General features: G+C 45.3%; 1 protein-coding gene across 1 annotated transcript in view; it reads left to right on the top strand.

Moving 5' to 3' along the window:
- ABCC5 (ATP binding cassette subfamily C member 5) overlaps positions 1-24999 on the top strand; it is a 99428-nt gene that overhangs the window by 55671 nt on the left and 18758 nt on the right. Inside the window, exons 15-25 of the mRNA XM_003831994.4 lie at positions 178-381; positions 2108-2251; positions 3933-4035; positions 10058-10242; positions 11391-11537; positions 11824-11953; positions 13266-13419; positions 13510-13638; positions 15884-16070; positions 17455-17544; positions 20479-20668. Of these exons, the coding sequence (XP_003832042.3) occupies positions 178-381; positions 2108-2251; positions 3933-4035; positions 10058-10242; positions 11391-11537; positions 11824-11953; positions 13266-13419; positions 13510-13638; positions 15884-16070; positions 17455-17544; positions 20479-20668 (1663 nt within the window). The remainder of the gene's footprint in view (positions 1-177; positions 382-2107; positions 2252-3932; positions 4036-10057; positions 10243-11390; positions 11538-11823; positions 11954-13265; positions 13420-13509; positions 13639-15883; positions 16071-17454; positions 17545-20478; positions 20669-24999) is intronic.

Below are 24999 nucleotides of genomic sequence, written 5' to 3'. Positions count from 1 at the left end.
CTTTGTTGAAGGATCAGCATGGCAGTTCATCTGCGGGGAATCAGCATGGCCGTTCACCTGCAGGGAATTGACAGAAGGAGCTGGTCTGGGTGGGCAAGAAGAGAAGTGACTGGGTGACCCCTCCGCGCTTTTCTGGACTTGTGCTGGAGCCTTCACCACGCTTCTGGGCTCTTGTAGATTGGAGAGCGAGGAGCCAACCTGAGCGGTGGGCAGCGCCAGAGGATCAGCCTTGCCCGGGCCTTGTATAGTGACAGGAGCATCTACATCCTGGACGACCCCCTCAGTGCCTTAGATGCCCATGTGGGCAACCACATCTTCAATAGTGCTATCCGGAAACATCTCAAGTCCAAGACAGTTCTGTTTGTTACCCACCAGTTACAGGTATGGTTCTTTCTTCCCTCGGCTGCCTGCCTGAGTTTGGGAAATCAGAAACAGGGAGGTAGGTTTGCTCCAGGTATCCTTGTGTTATAACTAGAAATTCTTGGAATCAAGGTTTCATTTTCTTAGCAAATTAGCCCCCTGTACCAATAAAGCTCACTGTACCAGTGTAACAGATGGCCATCTAAATCAGAGATCCTTGGAGCATATCAGCTTCTGCATATAGATCAGCAAGTAAAAGGGCTGAGAGGAGCGGGCCAAAAATGGAGTTTGGGTATAAGATAGCTTGGAAAGCATTGTGTTAACATCTCTATGCAAGTGGGAACTGTTTTGGGAAAACAAGCTTTTCTCCCTCTGCCATTCCATCATAAGCAGCCACTTTGGAGAGCAGCTCAAGGATGTTGCCATCTGGCTCACATATGTTGTCACGTTTAGGGGGCAAACCCTCCATTCTGCCAAAGAAAGTCATAATTATGTGTATTTGTGAGTGCAGTGAAAGGGTGTAAATTTAATGCAGGGCTCATGTGGCTCCATCAGCAGATTCATGTGAAAAACTGGAGGGACTCGGCCAGGCACAGTGGCTCACGCCTGTAATCCCTACACTTTGGGAGGCCGAGGCTGGCGGATCACCTGAGGTCAGGAGTTTGAGACCAACTGGTGAAACCCCATCTCTACTAAAAATACAAAAATTATCCGGGCATGGTGGCATGTGCCTGCAATCCCAGCTACTCAGGAGGCCAAGGCAGGAGAATCCCTTGAACCCAGGAGGTGGAGGTTAAAGTGAGCTGAGATTGCACCATTGCACTCCAGCCTGGGCAACAAGAGCAAGACTCCATCACAAAAAAAAAAAAAAAACTGGAGGAACTGCTCCTTATACTATGTCACGAGGCACAATACACTAAAGTGGGGTTCTCAGTGTTGGCACCACTGACGTTTTGGGCCAGATAGTCCATTGTTGTGTGGGGCTGCTTTGTGCACCCCTGGCCTCTAGCCACTAGATACCAGTACAGACAGTAGCTGGCTTACGGTTCAACTTACAGTTTTTTGACTTTATGATGGTTCCCATACAACCATTCCGTTTTTCACTTTCAGCATAGTATTGAAAAAAATTGCATGAGATATTGAACATTTTATTATAAAATAGGCTTTGTGTTAGATGATTTTGCCCAACTGTAGGCTAATGTAAGGGTTCTGAGCATGTTTAAGGTAGGCTAGGCTAAGCTCTGATATTTTCAATTTACGTTGGGTTTATCAGGATGTAAGCCCATTGTAAATTGAGGAGCATCTGTGTACCTCTCCCCCGAGTTGTGACAACCAAAAATGTCTCCAGCTGGGCGCGGTGGCTCGGGCCTGTAATCCCAGCACTTTGGGAGGCCGAGATGGGCGGATTACCTGTACGGCAAAACCCTGTCTCTACTAAAAATACAAAAAAATTAGCCAGACATGGTGCTGCGTGCCTGTAGTCCCAGCTATTCGGGAGGCTGAGGCAGGAGAATCGCTTGAACCCAGGAGGCGGAGATTGCAGTGAACCGAGATTGCGCCACCGCGCTCCAGCCTGAACGACAGAGCAAGACTCTGCCTCAAAAAAAAAAATGTCTCCAGATGCTGCCAAATGTCTTCTGGGAGCTTAACTCGCCTCCTGTAGAGAACTACTGAACTAATGTTTGGGTGTTTGAATGTATTTGCACAAACAGTTAGCATATTGTGTTGTCTCTGCCTTTGCCTTCAGTACCTGGTTGACTGTGATGAAGTGATCTTCATGAAAGAGGGCTGTATTACGGAAAGAGGCACCCATGAGGAACTGATGAATTTAAATGGTGACTATGCTACCATTTTTAATAACCTGTTGCTGGGAGAGACACCGCCAGTTGAGGTAAGATCTTATGGTGTTTGCGTGTGTCCCCTTCTGTCTCTGCAAGGGAAACACAGCCGGAGTGAGTGATGGAGAGACCTCAGCTGAATCCAGTGTCTATGTCTTATTGGCAGGGGCCCTGTTTTCTGGTGAACAGACTGCTGTGCCTTAGTTCACATACTGATTCTGCTCTAGGAGAGCAGGATTGTGGGGCTGGTGAGCTGAGGTCTTCTGTCACTGAGAACTTACTAATATGACAATGGCAGGGAGAAGGATATGGGCTCAGTGAGGGCAGAGAAGATGTATGCTGCTCTTCATTCACAGCTTAGTTTCCTAAGCTCCATCCACCTGATTGAAGCATTATGAAGCTCTTTTTTAAATAAACAAGTGAATAAAGTGCCAAGGTAGGGAAATTAAATATTGCATACATTTGAAAGCACTCAGGTCAGGTGCTGTGGCTCTTGCCTGTAATCCCAGCATTTTTGGAGGCTGAGGTGGACAGATCGCTTGCGCCCAGGAATTCGACACCAGCTTGGGCAACATAGAGAGAAACCCCGTCTTTACAAAAAAATACAAAAATTAGCCAGGTGTGGTGGTAGGCGCCTGTAATCCCAGCTACTTGGGAGGGTGAGGCAGGAGAATCGCTTGAACCCAGGAGGCAGAGGTTGCAGTGAGCTAAGATTGCACCACTGCACTCCAACCTGGGTGACAGAGGATGATTCCATCTCAAGAAAAAAAAAAAAAGACATAAGAGAAACTTGGAAAGGAGAGCATTAAGTAGTTTCTGTTATCTCAGGTAGAACCCTGATGGCTGTTTATTGAGTCCCTCTGTGCCCTGTTATAGGCAGTTCTCAGGGGTAGGGCCTGTGCAGGTTGTAACCATGTGAGAGACATCATCTCTGTCCTTGAGGGACTCACAGTGTTCTATAGGGAAGACCGATGCTTTTATGCTCTTACAAGCACTTACAAATGTGGCTTACAACACCACATCACATGTATAGTACTAATGGAGTCCTAAGGACGAATGGGAGGGTGAGCTTTCCAGGGAGTGTATGTTGCCTCATGAAGAATGGAAGACTTGAATCTATCTGAATGGGGACAACTGTGACTGCGATTGGGACAAGGGGAGGGGCATTCCAAGTGGAGGAACGAGTGTGGACTAAAGTAGAGAAATGGGAAATTGCAGTGTGGTGTAAGGAATGATGTGAAGTCCAGTGTGGCTTGAGAGTAGGGGCCGTGGACACCAGTGAGATGGGAGAGGAGCTTGCAGGATTAGGGCAGGGCCAGAATATGGAGGTCCTACAGAACCAGGTGGAAAAGCTTATGTTTATCCTGTGGTAGCAGTGGGAAATGATCAGATCTATGGATTTGGTTTAGTGATGTGGGCTCAGAGAGGAGGAATGGAAGTGACCCCATGCCTAATACTTTGTGCAACTTGGAATGGACAAGAACAGAATAAAGGTTACTGTGTTTGGAGTTTAGTGACTGGGGAGAGCAAATGTCAGTGGACTAAATTTTAAATCTTAAAAATTTAAGGAGATGAGGAAGTACAAGAAATGAGTATAGGTGACCCTTTTAAGAAGTTGGATGTATCTTTTTTCAGTAATAGCAGTTTAATTGATGATTCCCTAATATGTATCCTGTGGACATACATCTGGATGGCTAACATGACTGGAGACTTTTTTTTTTTTAATATTATTAGATCAATTCAAAAAAGGAAACCAGTGGTTCACAGAAGAAGTCACAAGACAAGGGTCCTAAAACAGGATCAGTAAAGAAGGAAAAAGCAGTAAAGCCAGAGGAAGGTAATGGCCTTTTTTGAAATTTTTAGATTTGTCATCAAAGTTTATCAGAAATAACTTGTGTAGTAAGTAATTCATGATGTTTGATAGCAGTGTGTGTACAATATAAATACTTGGTCTTACATTTCTGGAAAACAAAGTTCTTATATAATACTGGGAGACCACGAGGCACCTTCTGTTTGCTTAAACAGACCAGGGCAGTAAGAGTCACCTTCAGACCCATGTCTTCTCCTGTGCAGGGTGGGGTCAGGTTTAAGTAATTAGAACTGAGTCATCCTGAGTAAGGAAAAATCGAATGGTGGGTACAGGTACACCCTTCCATCCAGTGATTCGCCTCTGCTCATGAAAAGTCCCAACCAAATCAGAGGTGTTCTGGCTCTAAGAATACCTGTGTCCTCAGAAGCACCCGTGTTAGAACAGTAGACTCGTCACCTTGTCTTGACAATATAGCACCAGGACTATGAGTAAGAGTGACAGAGAGGGGTTTTTCCTACTTGGCTTTTCCTGTCCAGAGCCCTTGATCCTGTTTCTTAAGCCCTTTATGTTATCAACAGTAACAAATCTTGAGAGTTAAGGGAAGATATTTGCAGTAATGTGGGCATTTTCACCTTTGAATTTTAAGTTGCATGTCAATTTAAATACACACAAACACTGTGTGTGTGTGTGTGTGTGTGTGTGTGTGTGTGTACTGTATAGATGTAGACATGTGTGGTCTTGTTTTAATCTCTTTGTTGCTTCACCTCCTTACCTCACCCTTTTGAATCCAGGGACTTTCTTGGGTTTGCCATTGCTTTGGAGACGGAGCCTGTTGCTACTTCCTTATCCTTAAAACTGCAGGAGGTCAGGCACAGGTGGCTTATACCTGTAGTCCCAGTACTTTGGGAGGCTGAGGTGGGAAGATTGCTCGGGCCCAGGAGTTCAGGACCAGCCTGGGCAACATGGCAAGCCCCGCTTCTCTCCAAAAAATATAAAAATTAGCCAAGCGTGGTGGCGCATACCTGTAGTCCCAGCTACTTGGGAGGCCGAGGTGAGCCCCTGCACTCCAGCCTGGGGGACCGAGTGAGATCCTGACCAAAAAAAAAAAAAAAAGAAAGAAACTGCAGGAGATATTTGGTATTGGGAGTTGATCATCCTGACTTACTGCCTCTTTTATTTCTTTTTTTAAAAGTTATGGGATTTTGAATTCAGGTGTGGTTTATGATACCTTATTGACACACCTGAAAAAACAAACAGCACAGAAGGCTGAGACATTTGTTAGTTCTTACCACAGGCAGTAAAAAATCAGAATATCATTAGCATACATATGTTCTTCTGTACATAGTCACTAACCTGGCTACTCACAACTCATAAAGTGCTCAAGGCATGAGGGAGGCTTATTCCGAGATTTGTAAACATTATTTGTGTAAAGAGGGAAAAGCCGGGTACTATGCTTAGTACCTGGGTGAGAGGATCATTAGTAACCCAGACCTCAGTGTCATGCAATATACACATGGATCTGCATGTAACAGATGTAATATACACACGGATCTGCATGTAACAGATGTGATGTACACATGGATAAGCATGTAACAGATGTGATACACACACGAATCTGCATGTAACCGATGTGATATACACACGGATCTGCATGTAACCGATGTGATATACACACGGATCTGCATGTAACCGATGTGATATACACACGGATCTGCATGTAACCGATGTGATATACACACGGATCTGCATGAAACCGATGTGATATACACACGGATCTGCATGTAACCGATGTGATATACACACGGATCTGCATGAAACCGATGTGATATACACACGGATCTGCATGTAACCGATGTGATATACACACGGATCTGCATGTAACCGATGTGATATACACACGGATCTGCATGTAACCGATGTGATATACACACGGATCTGCATGTAACCGATGTGATATACACACGGATCTGCATGTAACCGATGTGATATACACACGGATCTGCATGAAACCGATGTGATATACACACGGATCTGCATGTAACCGATGTGATATACATACGGATCTGCATGTAACCGATGTGATATATACACACGGATCTGCATGTAACCGATGTGATTTACACGCGGATCTGCATGTAACCGATGGATATACACACGGATCTGCATGCAACTGATGTGATATACACACGGATCTGCATGTAACCGATGTGATATACACACCGATCTGCATGTAGCCGATGTGATATACGGATCTGCATGTAGCCGATGTGATTTACACACAGATCTGCATGTAACCGATGTGATGTACACACGGATCTGCATGTAACCGATGTGATATACACACCGATCTGCATGTAGCAGATGTGATTTACACACGGATCTGCATGTAACCGATGTGATGTACACACGGATCTGCATGTAACCGATGTGATTTACACACGGAGCTGCATGTAACCGATGTGATTTACACACGGATCTGCATGAAACCGATGTGATATACACACGGATCTGCATGTAACTGATTTGATATACACACGGATCTGCAAGTAACCGATGTGATATACACATGGAGCTGCATGTAACTGATGTGATTTACACACAGATAAGCATGTAACCGATGTGATATACACACGGATCCGCATGTAACCGATGCGATTTACACACGGATCCGCATGTAACTGATGCGATTTACACACGGATCCGCATGTAACCGATGCGATATACACACGGATCCGCATGTAACCGATGCGATATACACACGGATCCGCATGTAACCGATGCGATTTACACACGGATCTGCATGTAACCGATGCGATTTACACACGGAGCTGCATGTAACCGATGCGATATACACACGGAGCTGCATGTAACCGATGCGATATACACACGGAGCTGCATGTAACCGATGCGATATACACACGGAGCTGCATGTAACCGATGCGATATACACACGGAGCTGCATGTAACCGATGCGATTTACACACGGAGCTGCATGTAACCGATGCGATATACACACGGAGCTGCATGTAACCGATGCGATATACACACGGAGCTGCATGTAACCGATGCGATTTACACACGGAGCTGCATGTAACCGATGCGATATACACACGGAGCTGCATGTAACCGATGCGATATACACACGGAGCTGCATGTAACCGATGCGATATACACACGGAGCTGCATGTAACCGATGCGATATACACACGGAGCTGCATGTAACCGATGCGATTTACACACGGAGCTGCATGTAACCGATGCGATATACACACGGAGCTGCATTAACCGATGCGATATACACACGGAGCTGCATGTAACCGATGTCATTTACACACGGAGCTGCATGTAACCGATGTCATTTACACACGGAGCTGCATGTAACCGATGTCATTTACACACGGAGCTGCATGTAACCGATGTCATTTACACACGGAGCTGCATGTAACCGATGTGATATACACACGGATCTGCATGTACCCGATGTGATATACACACGGATCTGCATGTAACCGATGTGATATACACACGGATCTGCATGTAACCGATGTGATATACACACGGATCTGCATGTAACCGATGTGATTTACACACGGATCTGCATGTAACCGATGTGATTTACACACGGATCTGCATGTAACCGATGTGATATATACACGGATCTGCATGTAACCGATGTGATATACACACGGATCTGCATGTAACAGATCTGCAGATGTACTCCCTGAATCTAAAATAAAAGTTCAAAAATAAAACAGGGAAAATCTTCCTGTATAGCTGTTTCTCTTGCAAATGAAAAATTAAATTCTGTGCCCTGCAACTAACTGAATAAACTCTCCTGTAAGCCAAGGGTACCCAATGGAACCTGAAAATCTATTCAGACCATGAAGGGAAGACAATGTTGGACGTGCCTTATTATACTCCCCTGCCTTTAGAGTTCAGGCACACAACTGACGAGCATTAACATTTATATAGAGATCCTAAGACTGACAGAAGAGTCTCTTTGTAGCTGTAAGATACCTAATTCCAACCTCACTCTATTAAAATAATAGAGCATCACGGGACAGATTGCAGGGCCCTGGAAGAAATGCATATTTTGAAATGTCTCTGCAAAGCTGTCTGTTGAAGGGGAAGTTCTGCATTACGTAGAGAATCTCCTTCCTTTACTAGGTCTCTCCAGAGGGTCCGACACCTTTGATAGGAGACATTCACATCTATTCTCTCTGAAGTCTGCTACTGGGAGGCTTCATCTACATGACGAGAACCTTGGCGTCCACACCCTGTCCCACACCACTCAAGCTAATTTCAACTCTTCAGGCAGAGCTTAACCCTTTCAACCAATTGCCAATCAGAAAATCTTTGAATTCACCTTTGACCTTTAAGCTGCACCTCCCTGCCCCATGTTGCCCCACCTTTCCGGATCAAACCAGTGATTACCCCACTTATATTGATTGATGTCTCATGTCTCCCTAAAACATAAAACCAAGCTGTAATCCAACTGCCTTGGGCCTGTTCTCAGGACCTCCTGAGGCTGCGTCACTGGTCATGATTCTTAACCGTGGCAAAATTAACTCCTAAATTGATTGAGACCCGTCTCAAGGTACTTTCTGGTTTACGTTCTGTATTCTCATATTAGTGTCAAGAATCTGAGTGTGCCAGGGAGATCCTCAGGAATATATTTGAACCTTTTCTCTCCTCCAGCAGCCAGCCAGTTACTATGTCCTACTGAATTTACCTCCCAAAACTCCATCCCACCATCACAACCCCAGTTCAGGCCTTTATCATCTCTTACCTACAGTGTTACAGCTGCCTCGTTTTGAACCTGTCTTCCACACGGTCAGCTGCGAGATCTAGTTAAAAACATGAGACCAGCTGGGTGCGGTGGCTCATGCCTGTAATCCCAGCACTTTGGGAGGCTGAGGCAGGCAGATCACCTGAGGTCAGGAGTTCGAGACCAGCCTGGCCAACATGGTGAAACCTCGTCTCTACTAAAAATACAAAAATTAGCCAGGCGTGGTGGCGGGCGCCTATAATCCCAGCTACTTGGGAGGCTGAGGCAGGAGAATTGCTTGAACCCGGAAAGGCAGAGGTTGCAGTGAGCCGAGATCACACCACTGCACTCCAGCCTGGGCGACAGAGTGAGACTCTATCTCAAAAAAAAAAAAAACACACAAAACATGAGACCAACCAACTTTCCTGCATGGAGTCTTTCAGTAACCTTCCATTTTCAAATATTTTTCCTGATAGGACACATACAGAAAAGGCTATTTGTGTGGAACACAGGAGGCATGAAAGAGGCTGCTCGCTCCCAGAGGCAGCTGGTGTGGCAATATCAGCCATGCCAGGTCCTTCCTAGCCCAACAGAAGTCAGACACACCTGTCACCCTTTCTGTTGAGAAGTTCTTTGTGGGGCCAAAATTCAAAGCCTTTCTTCTGTGACCACAGCCTGCTTAGTCGGCCTCATCTCCTGCCATTCTTTAAGTGCACATCTGTTCCAGCTGTGCCGAATCACTGTGGTGGTGTGTTTTGCTACCCCTGTGCCTGTGCTCGTGTTGTTTTCTCTGCCTGCTATCTCTCCTTTCCCCACCCGGTCATCTGTGGCTTACCTTTTGAGAAGCAATACAGAAAGTCTTACCTGAAACATGCCTGCCAACCACCCCACACCTAAGCCAAATAGGTCAAGTATACCTCCCAGGGGTTCCCATGCTGCCCTGCGTATAGCTCTATCATCACATTGAGCACATTTCACTGTAATTATGTGATTATTGATCTGCCTGTCCTACCAGTCTGTGGCAGGCTCCTCAGCCAGGTCCCTAGGGGTGGGGACCTGGTCTTCATCCTCTTTGCTGCTCCTGGGCTTCATCCTGGGCCTGGTTCGTGGTAGGTGCTCAGTAAATGTTAAATAGATGAATGAATGCTTCTGACAAAGAGGAAATCTAATCTAGACCCCTGTGAAGCTGCAGGTTGTCCGATTCTGTTGCTCTGCAGGTGACTTAGTTTTGTGGAAATAGTTCTTCCCTTCTGAGTCCATGTTTCTTTTTTTCTTACCTAGGGCAGCTTGTGCAGCTGGAAGAGAAAGGGCAGGGTTCAGTGCCCTGGTCAGTATATGGTGTCTACATCCAGGCTGCTGGGGGCCCCTTGGCATTCCTGGTTATTATGGCCCTTTTCATGCTGAATGTAGGCAGCACCGCCTTCAGCACCTGGTGGTTGAGTTACTGGATCAAGCAAGGAAGCGGGGTAAGGTTACTCATAAATGGGAAAGTTCTGTGTCTAAGAATGTGGCCGTTTCTCCCTATTCCCTGGCTATTCTTAGGGAAATTGTTCTAGTTTTCACTTAAAAGAAGCTGTAAAGAGAGATTTTTGCAGGATGAAAAGATGAGTCCCTAATGTAGCCTCACCAGAAGGAAAAAAACCCTGACCAACCCACAGGGCAGTGGGGCGTGCAGTAGGACACCTGCAGGCTATCTGCTCTCATCCGTTATGTATTAGTCCATTTTTGCACTGCTACAGAGAAATACCCAAGACTGGGTACTTGATAAAGGAAAGAGGGTTAATTGACTCACAGTTCCACATAACTGGGGAGGCCCCAGGAAACTTACAATCATGGTGGAAGGCAAAGGAGAAGGAGGCACCTTCTTCACAAGGTGGCAGAAGAGAGACAAGACAGCGTGTGCGGGAGGACATGTCAGACACTTCTAAAACCGTCAGATCTCGTGAGAACTCACTGTCAAGACAAGAATAGCATGGGGGAATCCACCCCACAATCCAGTCACCTCCCACCGGGTGGTAATTCCTCAACACCTGGGAATTACAATTCCTCAACACCTGGGAATTACAATTCCTCAACACCTGGGAATTACAATTCCTCAACACCTGGGAATTACAATTCAAGATGAGCTTTGGGTGGGGACACAAAGCCAAACCATATGACATTAGAACAGAGAGAAAGAGGGCTAGGTGTGGTGGATCATGCCTGTAATCCCAGCACTTTGAGAGGCCGAGGCAGGTGGATCACTTGGGGCTAGGAGTTCAAGACCAGCATGGCCAACATGGCAAAACCCTGTCTGTACTAAAAATACAAAAATTAGCTGGGCATGGTGGTGCACACCTGTAATCCCAGGTACTTGGGAAGCTGAGGCATGAGAATTTCTTGAACTCAGGAGGCAGAGGGTGCAGTGAGCCATGATTGCGCCACTGCACTCCAGCCTGGGTGACACAGTGAGACACTGTCTCAAAAAAAAAAAAAGGTGGACAAAGCCATGACCAGGTCCCAGGGTGGGTCATTATCCTGTACCCTGCCCTGCCCTTGAGCTGAGAATGGCACTGAGCAGGGGCTCTTGGCAGTCGTTAGGAGTCTGGCCTCATAGAACTTTGGCTCCAAACAGAACACCACTGTGACTCGAGGGAACGAGACCTCGGTGAGTGACAGCATGAAGGACAATCCTCATATGCAGTACTACGCCAGCATCTACGCCCTCTCCATGGCAGTCATGCTGATCCTGAAAGCCATTCGAGGAGTTGTCTTTGTCAAGGTATGCATTGGTGGGTGGTCTCTGCCCTCCTCCCTGGTGACCTGTGGTCAGGCTTTGGTGTGGCATCTCTCAGTTCATGCTGAGTAGGGGAGCTCCCTTAACCAGGATGGCCCTGGCTGAGATGACTCATATTCCGTTAGCCTCCACCTTTTCTCACTTGCCACCCGTGCCTCCTGACCCCTCGCACCTTCCCGCTTTGGGAGTGGATGTGCTGCGGAGCGGTTCTCTGGACCAGTAGGAACAGAGCCGTCCCTGGGCCCTGACCACTCTGTGCTCTCCTCCTCAGGGCACACTGCGAGCTTCCTCCCGGCTGCATGACGAGCTTTTCCGAAGGATCCTTCGAAGCCCTATGAAGTTTTTTGACACAACCCCCACAGGGAGGATTCTCAACAGGTTTTCCAAAGACATGGATGAAGGTATTTCTCACTGAGCCTTTTTTTAATACTCTGGAGCTCACTGTGCTTCCAGCCTTCTAGATGATTCTCCAAATGTGCAGATCTGTCTGTCTGTAGATCCTGAGAGCACAGTGGCTGCTGGTGTTTTCACCAGGAACATTGCAACTGCATTTTCTGTCTTGTTTGACCTGAAAATAAATTCAATGAATTGAGTTAGCAGAAAGGCTTTGAACAGAGGCATCTGAGATTCTGAAACACACACAGATTTTAAAGCAATGCATTGGTTTTGGATGCCTACAACCTGGCAGGTTTTCTGGCTGTTGTATGGGCTGTGCCTGCACCAGAACTGAAATACTGTACCCCCACAGTTCAGAGTAACAGTAAAGCCCCTGACATTGACAGGGGGCTTCCTGTGTAGCAAGCAGCATGCTCAGTGTTTTATGCATGTTACCTTAATCTCCGCAGCAGGCCTGTCAGGCGGGTGTTGTTTCACTCCTTGAATAATGAGAAAGCTGCTATCTGGAAAGGTCAAGGAACTGGCCCAAGATCTACAGCTATTGAGTGACAAAGCTGGAAATTGAACCCAGATCTTTTTGACCCCAAAGCTAATGTTTTTAATTGCTGCACTGTAGCTGCCTTCATGGAAGGGGTTTGTTTCAGGCATTGATAGGCCATTGTAAACCCATGGCCAGAGGTAACAAGAAATCAGAACTATCCCTGATACTCGAACTGATACATAACATGTTCCCATTTCTGCTAAACACACACGCGTGTGCTCACACATGAATGGAAAAAAGAAAAAAAGTAAATAATAGCAACATGTCTGGGATTTGCATGAAAATACTTTAACCAGAAGAAAAAAGGTGGCGGGGTGGGGAGACAGCCAAAAAGAGATGAAAGTTGATAACTGTTGAAGGGTCTGTGCTCTTCCTTTAACTTTTATGTATGTTTAAAAATTTTGCAAGACAAAAAATGTCTTAAATGTTAACAGCAGTTCATCGGTATTGGTAAGAATATAGTTTTTGTTTTCTTCTTCACATATTTATTTTCCAAATATTTTAAAATAAGCATATGTTACTTTGTAAAGGGGGAAAATGTTTAAAGCAGTGGGGCAGGAAGGGAACCAAGAAAAGGGAGTGGAGTAAGAGGATTTTCTTGAGACGAAAAAAAAATCAGAGCATCCAGGTTTCTAAATTTTTCTTTGATCAGACTGTTTAAAGACAACATCACAAACTTCAGATAGAGAGTTTGTGGAACCCCTTTTTGTTTTTTTCAATTTTCAGTTCCATTTTTCCAAACCGTCTGACACTTGCTCCTTTATTTGTTTCCACAGTTGACGTGCGGCTGCCGTTCCAGGCGGAGATGTTCATCCAGAACGTTATCCTGGTGTTCTTCTGCGTGGGAATGATCGCAGGAGTCTTCCCGTGGTTCCTTGTGGCAGTGGGACCCCTTGTCATCCTCTTTTCAGTCCTGCACATTGTCTCCAGGTAAATAGGAAGCGTTCATGTCTGCTGGGGCCACGGAGAAGCCTGAGTTGCTGGGCAGGTGCTGTGACACGGAGCTCATTCTCTCTCCAGGGTCCTGATTCGGGAGCTGAAGCGTCTGGACAATATCACGCAGTCACCTTTCCTCTCCCACATCACGTCCAGCATACAGGGCCTTGCCACCATCCACGCCTACAATAAAGGGCAGGAGTTTCTGCACAGGTTTGTCCTGATGGGGGCTAGAGGCCTCAAAGGGGAGTCAGCATCCCAGCGTTTGATACTTGTCCGGGAGGCTCTTCAAGGCCAGAGATGGGGATTATAAATCTCATTACCAAGGGTATTCATGATTTAATGGAATAATCTCTGATTAAAATCCAATTGCTTGGCGGGACTCCTTTCTGAGCAAGTGAGAAAACAGACATACAGATTTGGGCTGCATGCGGCGTCACGTGCCTATAGTCACAGCTACTCAGGAGGCTGAGGCTGGAGGATGGCTTGAGCCCAGGTGTTCAAGTCCAGCCTGGGCAATATAGTGGACCCCATCTCAAAAGAAAATACAAGGAACAAACCCCACAGATTAGGAGTCTATTGGCCTTGGCCCTGAAAAGCTATATTTCATAGAGTTTTGCTTTTTCTTTTAAGTAGTAAAAGGTAGTCATGACATTTGAGTAGATTTTATTTAAGCATCGAGTATTGTTTATTTGTGAAACTTATGTACATTGTCATTGTGGAGCTTTGTATTAATAAGAGATTGGAACTAACTTAAATGTTCTTCAATATAGGACAGGTTGAATAAGCTATGGTATATCCATAGAGTACTATGTGGCCCTTAAAAAGAATGAGGCAGCTCTATAGGTACTGATAGGGAATGATCTCCAGCATATATTAGTGAAAGAGCAGAGTACAGATGTGTGTATTAATATATTGTATGCTACCTTTGAGTATGTGTTTTTATGTATAACATTTAGAATATCAGGCTGGGTACAGTGGCTCCCGCCTGTAATCCCAGCACTTTGGGAGGCCGAGGTGGGCGGATCGCCTGAGGTCAGGAGTTCGAGACCAGCCTGGCCAACATGGTGGAACCTTGTCTCTACTAAAAATACAAAAAAATTAACCAGGCGTGGTGGCAGGCACCTGTAATCCAGCTACTCAGGAGGCTGAGGCAGGAGAATCACTTGAACCCAGGAGACAAAGGTTTCAGTGAGGCCAGACCATGCTGTTGCACTCCAGCCTGGGCGACAAGAGCGAGACTCCGTCTCAAAAAAAATAAAAATAAAAATTTAGAATATCTCTGAAAGGATTAAAAAAAAACCTGTTAGTTGCCACTGGAAGGGAGAACTGGGTAGCTGGAAGATGGGAATGAGACAGACTTGACCTTTCATGGTAAACCTTTGGTAACTTTTAAATTTTCTATTCTGTATATATGTTGCCTATTGCAAAAGTTGGGTGATTATTTTTAGAGAGAAAATTTAGAATAGAAAGTTTAGAAAAAATTGTTTTCAAAATGTTAAATGACTCAGAAAAATAATTCCTAAACTTTAAGCAGAAAAGAAAGTGAAATGTACTAAATACGTACATGTGTATATACCTACACACAGTAAATGTCAGTGCATTGAAAAAAACTGCTGGGAGGAAATGCAGCGGAATATCAACTCTGGTTTTAACAGGGTGATGAGATTACTGGAATTTTACATTTTCCTATTTTTATTGCATTTTCTAAATTTTCTCTAAAGATTACATATTTTATTGGAAAGAGGAAAAGTGATTTTTCAAAGCAAAGCACATCTGCGCAGCAAAACTTCCTGCTCTGGAGTTCTAGTTGTACATGGTGCACTGAGCCTTCAGAGGGGTCTGGTCTGCTCTCTGGGACCCCTACTGATGGCCGTGCCATGCTCCTTCAGTAGCAGCAGTAAACATTGCCTGAGTCCCTTTTGCTGTGGTTTAGCTTGCTTCTCCTGGTGCTTGGCTCCATAGCTGGGGAACAAGTGCCATTCTGCACGGTGGCGGCATGTGCACACACTTACGGTGTTCCCATATTCACTCTGAGTTTCTTTTTCCTCGCCTTGAACCATTTCTGCTGTTGGCGTTTGTAACCTTTCTTTCTTTCAGAAAATGCCCTCTGACCTAAGATATTTTTCTAAAATTTAACACAAGCCTCTTTATTCAGTCTCTTTTCCCATGTTTACTCTGTGCTGAGATAGATGTTTTCCCTAACATCTTTAATAGGATTTTTTTTTGTTTTTAAAGAGTAACTAAGATTAGAAAAACTTAATGTCCTCCTATGCATGCGGCCTAGAATACCTCCAGAATTCCTAGAATACCCTCCTGGAGTTTCCAGGGCATTCTCTCAGTTAGAAACAGGAAGTATTTAAACACGTGCCCTCCATCATGTGACTCACTGAAGCTTTGACCATGCGCGGGGTTGTGTGGTACTTTCTCTGCCCATTAAGTGTTGTCTTTCTCACAGGTACCAGGAGCTGCTGGATGACAACCAAGCTCCTTTTTTCTTGTTTACGTGTGCGATGCGGTGGCTGGCTGTGCGGCTGGACCTCATCAGCATCGCCCTCATCACCACTACGGGGCTGATGATCGTTCTTATGCACGGGCAGATTCCCCCAGCCTATGCGGGTCTCGCCATCTCTTATGCTGTCCAGGTCAGTCTCTGGGATAGGAGCGTCGTCTTTGCTTGTTTGAGCCCTTCCTGTGCTGACGTAAAAGCGGGATGATTGTGGGGGGCTCCACCCTGAGCCATTATTTCACCTCTGGACCCCTAGAGTTGCTCATGGTCTGATTTGACCGTAACAATCTGGATTTGACTGGGGCAGGTAGGGATAGGAGAGAGGTAAGTGTGGAATCTAGGAATAAAGGAATTGAAGTCTGTTGCATGTGTGTAAGAAGTAGATACTATTTTCTTCAAAAAGAAATATGATCTTGAAAATAGTTTCTTAATTGTGGGTTTCTGTGTTCACCACCATTTCATCTCTGGCCTCTTTCTAGTCTTCTAAGAAATGTTATAGACTCAATATGCTTCTTATGTGCATTTTCTTTTCAGGGCCCTGATTTTCCCAATACTGTTATATACATAAACCCTTCTAGCCCCTAGGGATGATTGAGGATCTTCAAATAGCTCAGAGAATAGTTGAGAACTTGAGCACTGACTAGATATTTTAAGATGTTGAGTGATTATTATTACCCTCTAAAATGATGGTATTGGAATTATGTTTTTAAGGAGTCTATATTTTAGAGAGGTACAAGCTGAAATATTTGGGTGAGATAAGCTCTCTGCGATTTGCTTCCAGATAATATAGGGGGTGGGGGTAGGAATGGAAGGGAATACAGATGAAACAATATTGACTGTAAGTTGATCATTTTTATGGTAGAGTTTTGGTACCTGGGAGTTCATTATACTACTCTTTCTACTCTTGTGTGTTTGACATTTTTCTGTATTGAAAAGATAAAAATAAATAGTCAAAGGAACCCCAGAGATATGTGTCTTCACAGATACCCCGAGATGTCCAGCCACATTTTGCAATTTACTTGACAATTGGTTGGGGAAGACAATGCGTTATATAGACTATTTTTAGACTCCCCAGTCTATGGAGCACAGGGGCTCCAGACTCACTCATTTCCCAGCATTATGTATCTGATTTGACTTTCCTGGAAACATTCTTACTAGTTGCTCATAGGTTGATATCTCCATTTGTTGTGACTCCCACAAACAGGCTCAGATACAAGTAGGAAGTCCAGAAGTGAATCAGTTGCAGATATGTGTTATTGGAAATGTAAAGATGAATAGAAAGGCTTTGGGTACAAGAAAGTGGTTCCAGCAGTGCCATGATACTGCCCGCATTCACTGAGCATTGCAGTTGATGTGGTAACAGGTATGTCTTAAAAGCTAAGAGAATGACTAGGTCCCTAAGACCAGCTGCTGCGTGTGCTCAGTTCTTAGTGGTCCTCTAGATGAAGGAAGTTCTCCAGCATTGGCCTGGCGTGTATTGATAATGAATTATCTCTTTGATTGTTGTTTTCCATTGTCAGTTAACGGGGCTGTTCCAGTTTACGGTCAGACTGGCATCTGAGACAGAAGCTCGATTCACCTCGGTGGAGAGGATCAATCACTACATTAAGGTCAGACTGCTGTAGGCCTTTTACCGTGATCTGACTCCTCTTGGAGTCGGTTTACCCTTTGCTGCCTCAGCTGGGTGTACAAGGAGTAGGCTTGTGTTCTCTGCCTATCTAATCCCACAGAATCTCCAGCAATCTCTCAACCGTGCTTGGAATGGGAAAGAGATTACCGTAAGAGTTTCTAAGTATATTTGTAAATTATGTCGGGCTGAGAACTTCATTGGCTAATTTCCAGAATGTTCAGAACCTTGTCAGTTCAGCTTAACTGACTAATGGAGCATTTTCCTTACACTGTTTAAAACCATGTATTCTTTTAATTCGTACTATAGTCCAATTGTTCTTAATCAGGGATGGCCATCAGGACCCCCTGCTGAGCTTTTGGCAGGACAAACGTGGCCTCATCTCTGGATTCTGTTGCAGTGGATTGGGGTGGGACCCAGGCTTCTATAGTTTGAAAAGCTCCATAGCTAATTCTAAACTGCTCTCCTAACTTACAAACGAGTAAATTTAATTGATACCAGAGTATCCAGCTCTTCCCACCTTTCCCCAGGAACCCCTTCCATCTCGCCGTGGGTGGCAGGCATCTTGCTGCTGTCCTAACTGGAACTCTTAAACAATTTCCTACAGTGATGTCTTAATCCATTTCACACTGCTGTAAAGAACTACCTGAGACTGGGTAATTTATGAAGAAAAGAGGTTTAAGTCACTCACAGTTCCGCAGGCTTAACAGGACGCATGGCTGGGAGGCCTCAGGAAACTTACAATCATAGCGAAAGGTGAAGGGGAAACAAGCACATCTTCCCATGGCAGAGCAGGAGAGAGAGAGAAGGGGGAAGTGCCATACACTTTCAAACAACCAGATCTCCTGAGAACTCACTGTCACGGGAACAGCAAGGGGGAAGTCCACCCCCCTGATTCAGTCATCTGCCACCAGGCCTCTCCCCTCACACATGGGGATTATTATACAATTCGAGATGAGATTTGGGTGGGAACACAGAGCCAAACCATAACAAGGGGTGTCCAATCATTTGGCTTCCCAGGGCCACATTGGAAGAAGAATTGTCTCAGGCCACACATAAAATAATACTAACGATAGCTGATGAGCTTAAAAAAAAAGATTGCAAAAAAAAGTCTCATGATGTGTTAAGAAAGTTTACGAATTTGTGTTGGGCCACATTCAAAGCTGTCCTGGGCTGCATGTGGCTCAAGGGCCACAGATTGGACAAATTTGCTTATGAAGCAGCATCATGAGTAGTTAGATTCTCAAATTGAACTCAATTCTTAAGAGTTGTCTATTTTATTGAACTGCTGTGAGACTGTACAAGCATCTGTGTCATTGTTTATATGTGAAGAGTATATTCTGAGTTCTCAACACTTGACTTTGAAACATAGTTTTGAAAAGTTAACTTTTTTTCTTTTTTTCCTTTTTTAATTTATTTTTTATTTTTTTATTTTTTTTGAGAGAGGGTCTTATTGTCACCCAGGCTTGAGTGCAGTGGCGTGAATACGGCTCAGTCCAGCCTCGATCTCCCAGGCTCAAGTGATCCTCCCACCTCAGCACCCCCAAGTAACTGGGACTACAGGCTTGCGCCACTAGGCCCAGCTCATTTTTGTATTTTTTATAGAGATAGGTTTCGCCATGTTGCCCAGGCTGGTCTCAAACTCCTGGGCTCAAGCGATCTGCCTCTGCCTCCACCTCCCAAAATGCTGGGATTACAGACAGGAGCCATAGTGTCCGGCCTGAAAAATTACTCTTTCAATTGGGAACTGAGTGTATGTAAACTGTATTCTCTAATAGAGATGTGCTTCACTGATTGTTTTGACAGTGAGCCTCATTAGTGGTAGAATATTTCTTAAGCTTATAAATGAATAACTTTCTTATTCTCCGAAAGGATGGCAGGTGGCTGCCCAGTGTATCTAGTAATAGCTCTTCTTTAATGTTTAGAAGTTAGCCTCTTTGCACACTGTCCTGGTGTGTAGATGACCCGTGTGTGTACATATGTGCAGTGTTCGAGTTAATGTTATGGTTGGCGAGAGCCTTGTGCTGGAGAGGTTAGGATTACGGTCAGTGGTGGTACAAAGTGGACCCTGCTGAAACCGGTCACATTTCAGAGGCCTGCCCTCCCACTGACTGTCCCAACACAGAGTCCTTCCAGCTTGGAGTTTTAGACTTTAGGCTTAACCCCCCAGAGTGCTACAGTCTTTGGCCCTTACTTCCCCCATAAGGCTATATACTCCATGGCCAATTGCCAGAGAGTTTTAAAAGATCATGAGATATGATTGTTGATGACAAAAATTACCCAAGCAGTTATATCACAGCATTTTGAGCTGGAATAGATTCTCAAGATCATCTAATCCAGTCTCCACAATTTGCAGATAAGAAACTAAGATGCAGAAGAAGTGGTGATCTGTCCAGGTCACACAGTGGCAAAATTAGAATTAGAGTCTGTGTCTCCTGGATTGACCAAGACATGCCAGAATGCCAGGATCCAATCAGATGTTCAGTAAATATTAGTTTTCTTCCTTTGGATTTAAGCCAATGATTATCAAATGGTAGAATCCTATCTCAAAGAATTTCAGTAAAAACTGCTGTGGTGGAGGGGTGGAAGGCCTCATGTCTGCCCGTGTTGGTTTTCCTTTGGCCCCCAAGGCAGCTTTGTGGAATAATTCCTTGAGACAAAAGGTAGTCTGAACACCACTTCCCTCCCCAGGCTGCTGCTAGTAGCCATGACACTTAGTAGCCATTGTGCTCTGTCTCTGTCGAGTTTAGTGATGATAAGCATTCACTTCCAAGGGATTATTTCCTAGCAAGGTGACAGGGTGGCAGCTACCTCTGTGTGGCTGCTATGGTTGTCCTGGTTTTATTTCTCTGTGACAAAGCCTGCAGCTCCCCAAGAATCTGTGGTCAGTCTGAACCGGCCACCCTTGTCTCCCCAGACTCTGTCCTTGGAAGCACCTGCCAGAATTAAGAACAAGGCTCCCTCCCCTGACTGGCCCCAGGAGGGAGAGGTGACCTTCGAGAACGCAGAGATGAGGTACCGAGAAAACCTCCCTCTCGTCCTAAAGAAAGTATCCTTCACGATCAAACCTAAAGAGAAGATTGGCATTGTGGGGCGGACAGGATCAGGTAAGGATGTGCAAAGCCTTCTTTGAATCCATTGGAACGTAGCAGTTTATGAAATATCACTTTCACCCCTTGAAACCGGATCCTTGTTTGTTTGATAAGCAATTAGTGTCTCAGCCCCCTACTGAAACCAATTTTCTAGGTTTACTGTTGACCCCACTTTGATGACGTTGAGTGCTTTTCACAGTCATAAATGTGCACATTCTCAATGCAGAACACTGGGGCACACAGCCAAGTACGAAAGAGGAGCAGCACCCACAACTCTGCTACCCAGAGAGAAGCACTGGTAACATTTTGGTAGCTATCTTGTTAGGCTTCCTCTAGTAATATGTAGGTTTACAAAAATGAGGTCATTGACACATGCTGTTTCATGGCCTTCTTTTAAAACTATCAGTAGGCTGGGCGCAGTTGCTCATGCCTGTAATCCCAGCACTTTGGGAGGGCGCGGCGGGTGGATCACCTGAGGAGTTCAACACCAGCCGGAACAACATGGTGAAACCCCATCTCTACTAAAAGTCCAAAATTAGCCAGGTGTGGTGGCGCATGCCTGTAATCCCAGCTATTTGGGAGGCTGAGGCAGGAGAATGGCGTGAACCCGGGAGGCGGAGGTTGCAGTGAGCCAAGATCACGCCACTACACTCCAACCTGGGTGACAGAGTGAGATTCCGTCTCAAAAAAAAAGAAAAGAAATGGGTTAACTGTAGATTCTTTAGATTTCTAGGGTCAGGACTTGAGTAATTTACTTCTTTTTTTTTTTGAGACAAAGTCTCACTGTGTTGCCAGGCTGGAGTGCAGTAGCACGATCTCAGCTCACTGTAACCTCCACCTCCCAGGTTCAAGCGATTCTCCTGCCTCAGCCTCTCACGTAGCTGGGACTACAGGGGCACCAGCTAATTTTTTTGTATTTTTAGTAGAGACAGGGTTTCACCATGTTGGCCAGGATGGTCTCGATCTCCTGACCTCATGATCCACCCGCCTCAGCTTCTGAAAGTGCTGGGATTACAGGTGTGAGCCATCGCACCCGGCCCCTTTTTTCTCACTTTCGTTCCTGAATAGCATTCCAAAGACTGAACTTGTCTTCTTTTACTGTCGTTTTTATCCTTGTATAAGAGGTATCTTTGATTCAGTTTTCATTAGTTTTCTAGGCTCCATGCTTCTTTGGAAGAGCATCAAAACTCTTCTAGCTTTTTTCCTTGCCATTAAAAAAAAAAAAAAAACCTTTCGTCTTTTCTGGCCAATTGATTTTAAAGAACTTTCTAAGGAAGAAAAGGAAAAAGCCATTTCCTGCTTTCTGTTTGAGGGAATTACTTCACGTCAAAACAAGACATTGCTCCAGGTCTTTCATGCTGGAAGGGAATCTTTAGCCAAGCAGGGTGACTGTCCCCAAGCCTTTTTACTGTTCTCTCCCTTGAGCCCCTCTGCTGCATTCGTCCCCAGGGGTACACTGCTCCCCTGAAAGCTGACTGATGTCCTTTGTTATGATTTCCCTTTAACACAGGTGAGATAGGCCAAAACAAGCACCACAACTTCATTAAACAGTAGTTAGTGACAGAAGAGAAACAAGAAAAAGAACATAGTGGCCAGGCGCAGTGGCTCACGCCTGTAATCCCAGCACTCTGGGAGGCCCAGGCTGGTGGATCACCTGACGTCAGGAGTTCAAGACCAGCCTGGCCAACATGGTGAAACCCCATCTCTACTAAAAATACAGAAAGTTAGCTGGGTGTGGTGGTGGATGCCTGTAATTCCAGCTACTCGGGAGGCTGAAGCAGGAGAATCTCTTGAACCCAGGAGGCAGAGGTTGCAGTGAGCTGAGATTGCGCTATTGCCCTCCAGCCTGAGCAACAAGAGCGAAACTCCATCTCAAATAATAATAATAATAACCTGATTTACACTCCGGTTCTAATAGAGCTTCTTCCAAGTTTCACGGGTAACTTGGAAACTCTCCTGTGGTCATGTCAGTCAAGGACACCATCTTGAGGACTTCACTGCCTTTCTTACCAGCACATTCCATCAGTGCAAAGGTAGTCAGATTCAGAGGACTCTAAAGTCTTCCAGTCCAGGTGGTCCAAACCTAGGCACCTTTTGTTAAAGTGGAACAACTCGACCCATTGTTTCGGGCACCATTCCTTCCTTAGCTTAGATCTTAAAGCCCTGCCTCGGCCCAGAGGGAATGTCTCCTCCCCTCCTATCTGGGAAAGGGGCCAGTAACTGAGTCCCCCAACCCTGAACAGAGTCATTCATTTCTTTTTTTTTTTTTTTTTTTCCTGAGACAGAGTCTCAGTCTGTCGCCCAGGCTAGAGTGCAATGGTGCGATCTCGGCTCTGGAGTAGCTGGGATTACAGGCGCATGCCACCATGCCCAGCTAATATATATATATATTTTTTTGTATTTTTTAGTAGAGACAGGGTTTTGCCATGTTTGCCAGGCTGGTCTCAAACTCCTGGCCTCAAGTAATCCACCCACCTTGGCCTCCCAAAGTGCTGAGATTACAGGTGTGAACCGCTGCGCCCACCGGCCTGGAGTCACTCATTTCTAGGAGGAGAACTATCCTGCTAGACGGACCAGGTTTCCTAATTCGTTTCTGGTAGAAGGATGTGAGGATTGTTGCATTAGGAAGATGGGTCCTAATACAGCTTTTTCCAAGTTTCCTGGGCGTTACTTCTTCTAAGTCTTATGGGTGTTTTTCAGGTTCCCATTAGGCTGTTAGACAGAGGTATGCCCAGGGGGTAGATCCCAACAGTGGGGTCGTGGCTGTAGACACTGGGGCAAGGCAGGCTGTTTGCGCCCTCCATGAGTGCTGAAGAGACAGCATCGTGGTGATCTCGATGAGGCCCTCACAAGAGGTCTTTCGTGACATGGTGGCACGAGAAAGGTAGGAGGGTCAAGAACCAGGCGTTCAGCCAAGGAAAAGTGATTCAACAGCTAAAACACCGTAGTTCTAAATCTAAACCATGGAACCAAGTTGCAGAAAGGTAGACAGGACTATGGCAAACTTCTTTTCTTTTTGGCTCTGTAGAGAGAGCACCTTTTAAATGTTTATGTCCTTTGACACAGTAATTTCAGTTCTAAGATTCTTTCCCAAGGAAATTGTCTGAGGTGGCAGTAAAGTTTCAGCACTAAGATAATAGGACATAACAGTATTATAAGTTTTACATAAACTAAATGTTGACCCTTAGAGGGCTGGCTGAACAAGAATACATGCACATGATGGAATGCAACCACTAAAATTTTATCTTGAAAATTTTTTTTAAAGATGGTTGACTGAGTGTTATACAATGCTTTTGTTTTGTTTTGTTTGAAACAGAGTCTCGTTCTGTCGCCCAGGCTGGAGTGCAATGATACGATCTTGGCTCACTGCAACCTCTGCCTCCCAGGTTCAAGTAATTCTTCTGCCTTAGCTTCCCAAGTACCTGGGATTACAGGCACTCGCCATCTTGCCAGGCTAATTTTTGTATTTATAGTAGAGACAGCGTTTCACTATGTTGGCCAAGTTGGTCTCGAACTCCTGACCTCAGGTGATCTGCCCGCCTCAGCCTCCCAAAGTGCTGGGATTACAGGCAAGAGCCACCGTGCCTGGCCAATGCAGTGTTAAGTGAAAAAAGCAATTACAATATTGCATTTCTGATATGATCTCAACTCTGAGGAAAGACCGAAAGGAAGTGTGCCTAAAATGATAGAAGTGAGATTATGGGAGATTGATGATGTCATCTCGTATTACTTATGTAAACTTTTCAAATGAAGATTTGGTTAACCTGTTCTGCTGATTACTGTAATAACACTGATCCCCCAAACCTGCTTCTCTGCCATAGTTTCCAATCACGGTAGGGCCATTGACAGCTACTCATTGAGTCGAGGCAAAACCTCCTTCCCGTATGTGTTTATTTATCCCTGGAACTTCTTCAATTCCCCAGCTGCTGCTGTGGCAACAGGAGGCCTTGTCTTAGTCTCTCTCTCAGCCCTAATAAGGGGGTAGGGAGAAAAAAGACATCTTGTCCTCTGGTTTGCCCCTCAACTGCTTGCTGTAAGATCTCTGTTCTCCTAACTTTGCCTAAGAAGCATTCGGCTCTGTGCAGCTGTTCCTAAGGTGACCAGGAGGCATTTTTCCATTTTACTCTCATGAAAATGGAATGGTCGGCCAGGCGCGGTGTCTCACGCCTGTAATCCCAGCATTTTGGGAGGCCGAGGTGGGTGGATCACGAGATCAGGAGTTTGAGACCAACCTGGCCAATATGGTGAAACCCCATCTCTACTAAAAATACAAAAATTATCTGGGCATGGTGACGCGTGCCTGTAGTCCCAGCTACTTGAGAGGCTGAGGCAGAAGAATCACTTGA

This window comes from Pan paniscus, chromosome 2 (assembly GCF_029289425.2).
Source record: "Pan paniscus chromosome 2, NHGRI_mPanPan1-v2.0_pri, whole genome shotgun sequence".
NCBI classification, from domain to species: Eukaryota; Metazoa; Chordata; class Mammalia; order Primates; family Hominidae; genus Pan; species Pan paniscus.
The sequence above is the reverse complement of the archived record's forward strand: the minus strand, read 5'-3'. Positions and strand labels throughout refer to the sequence as shown.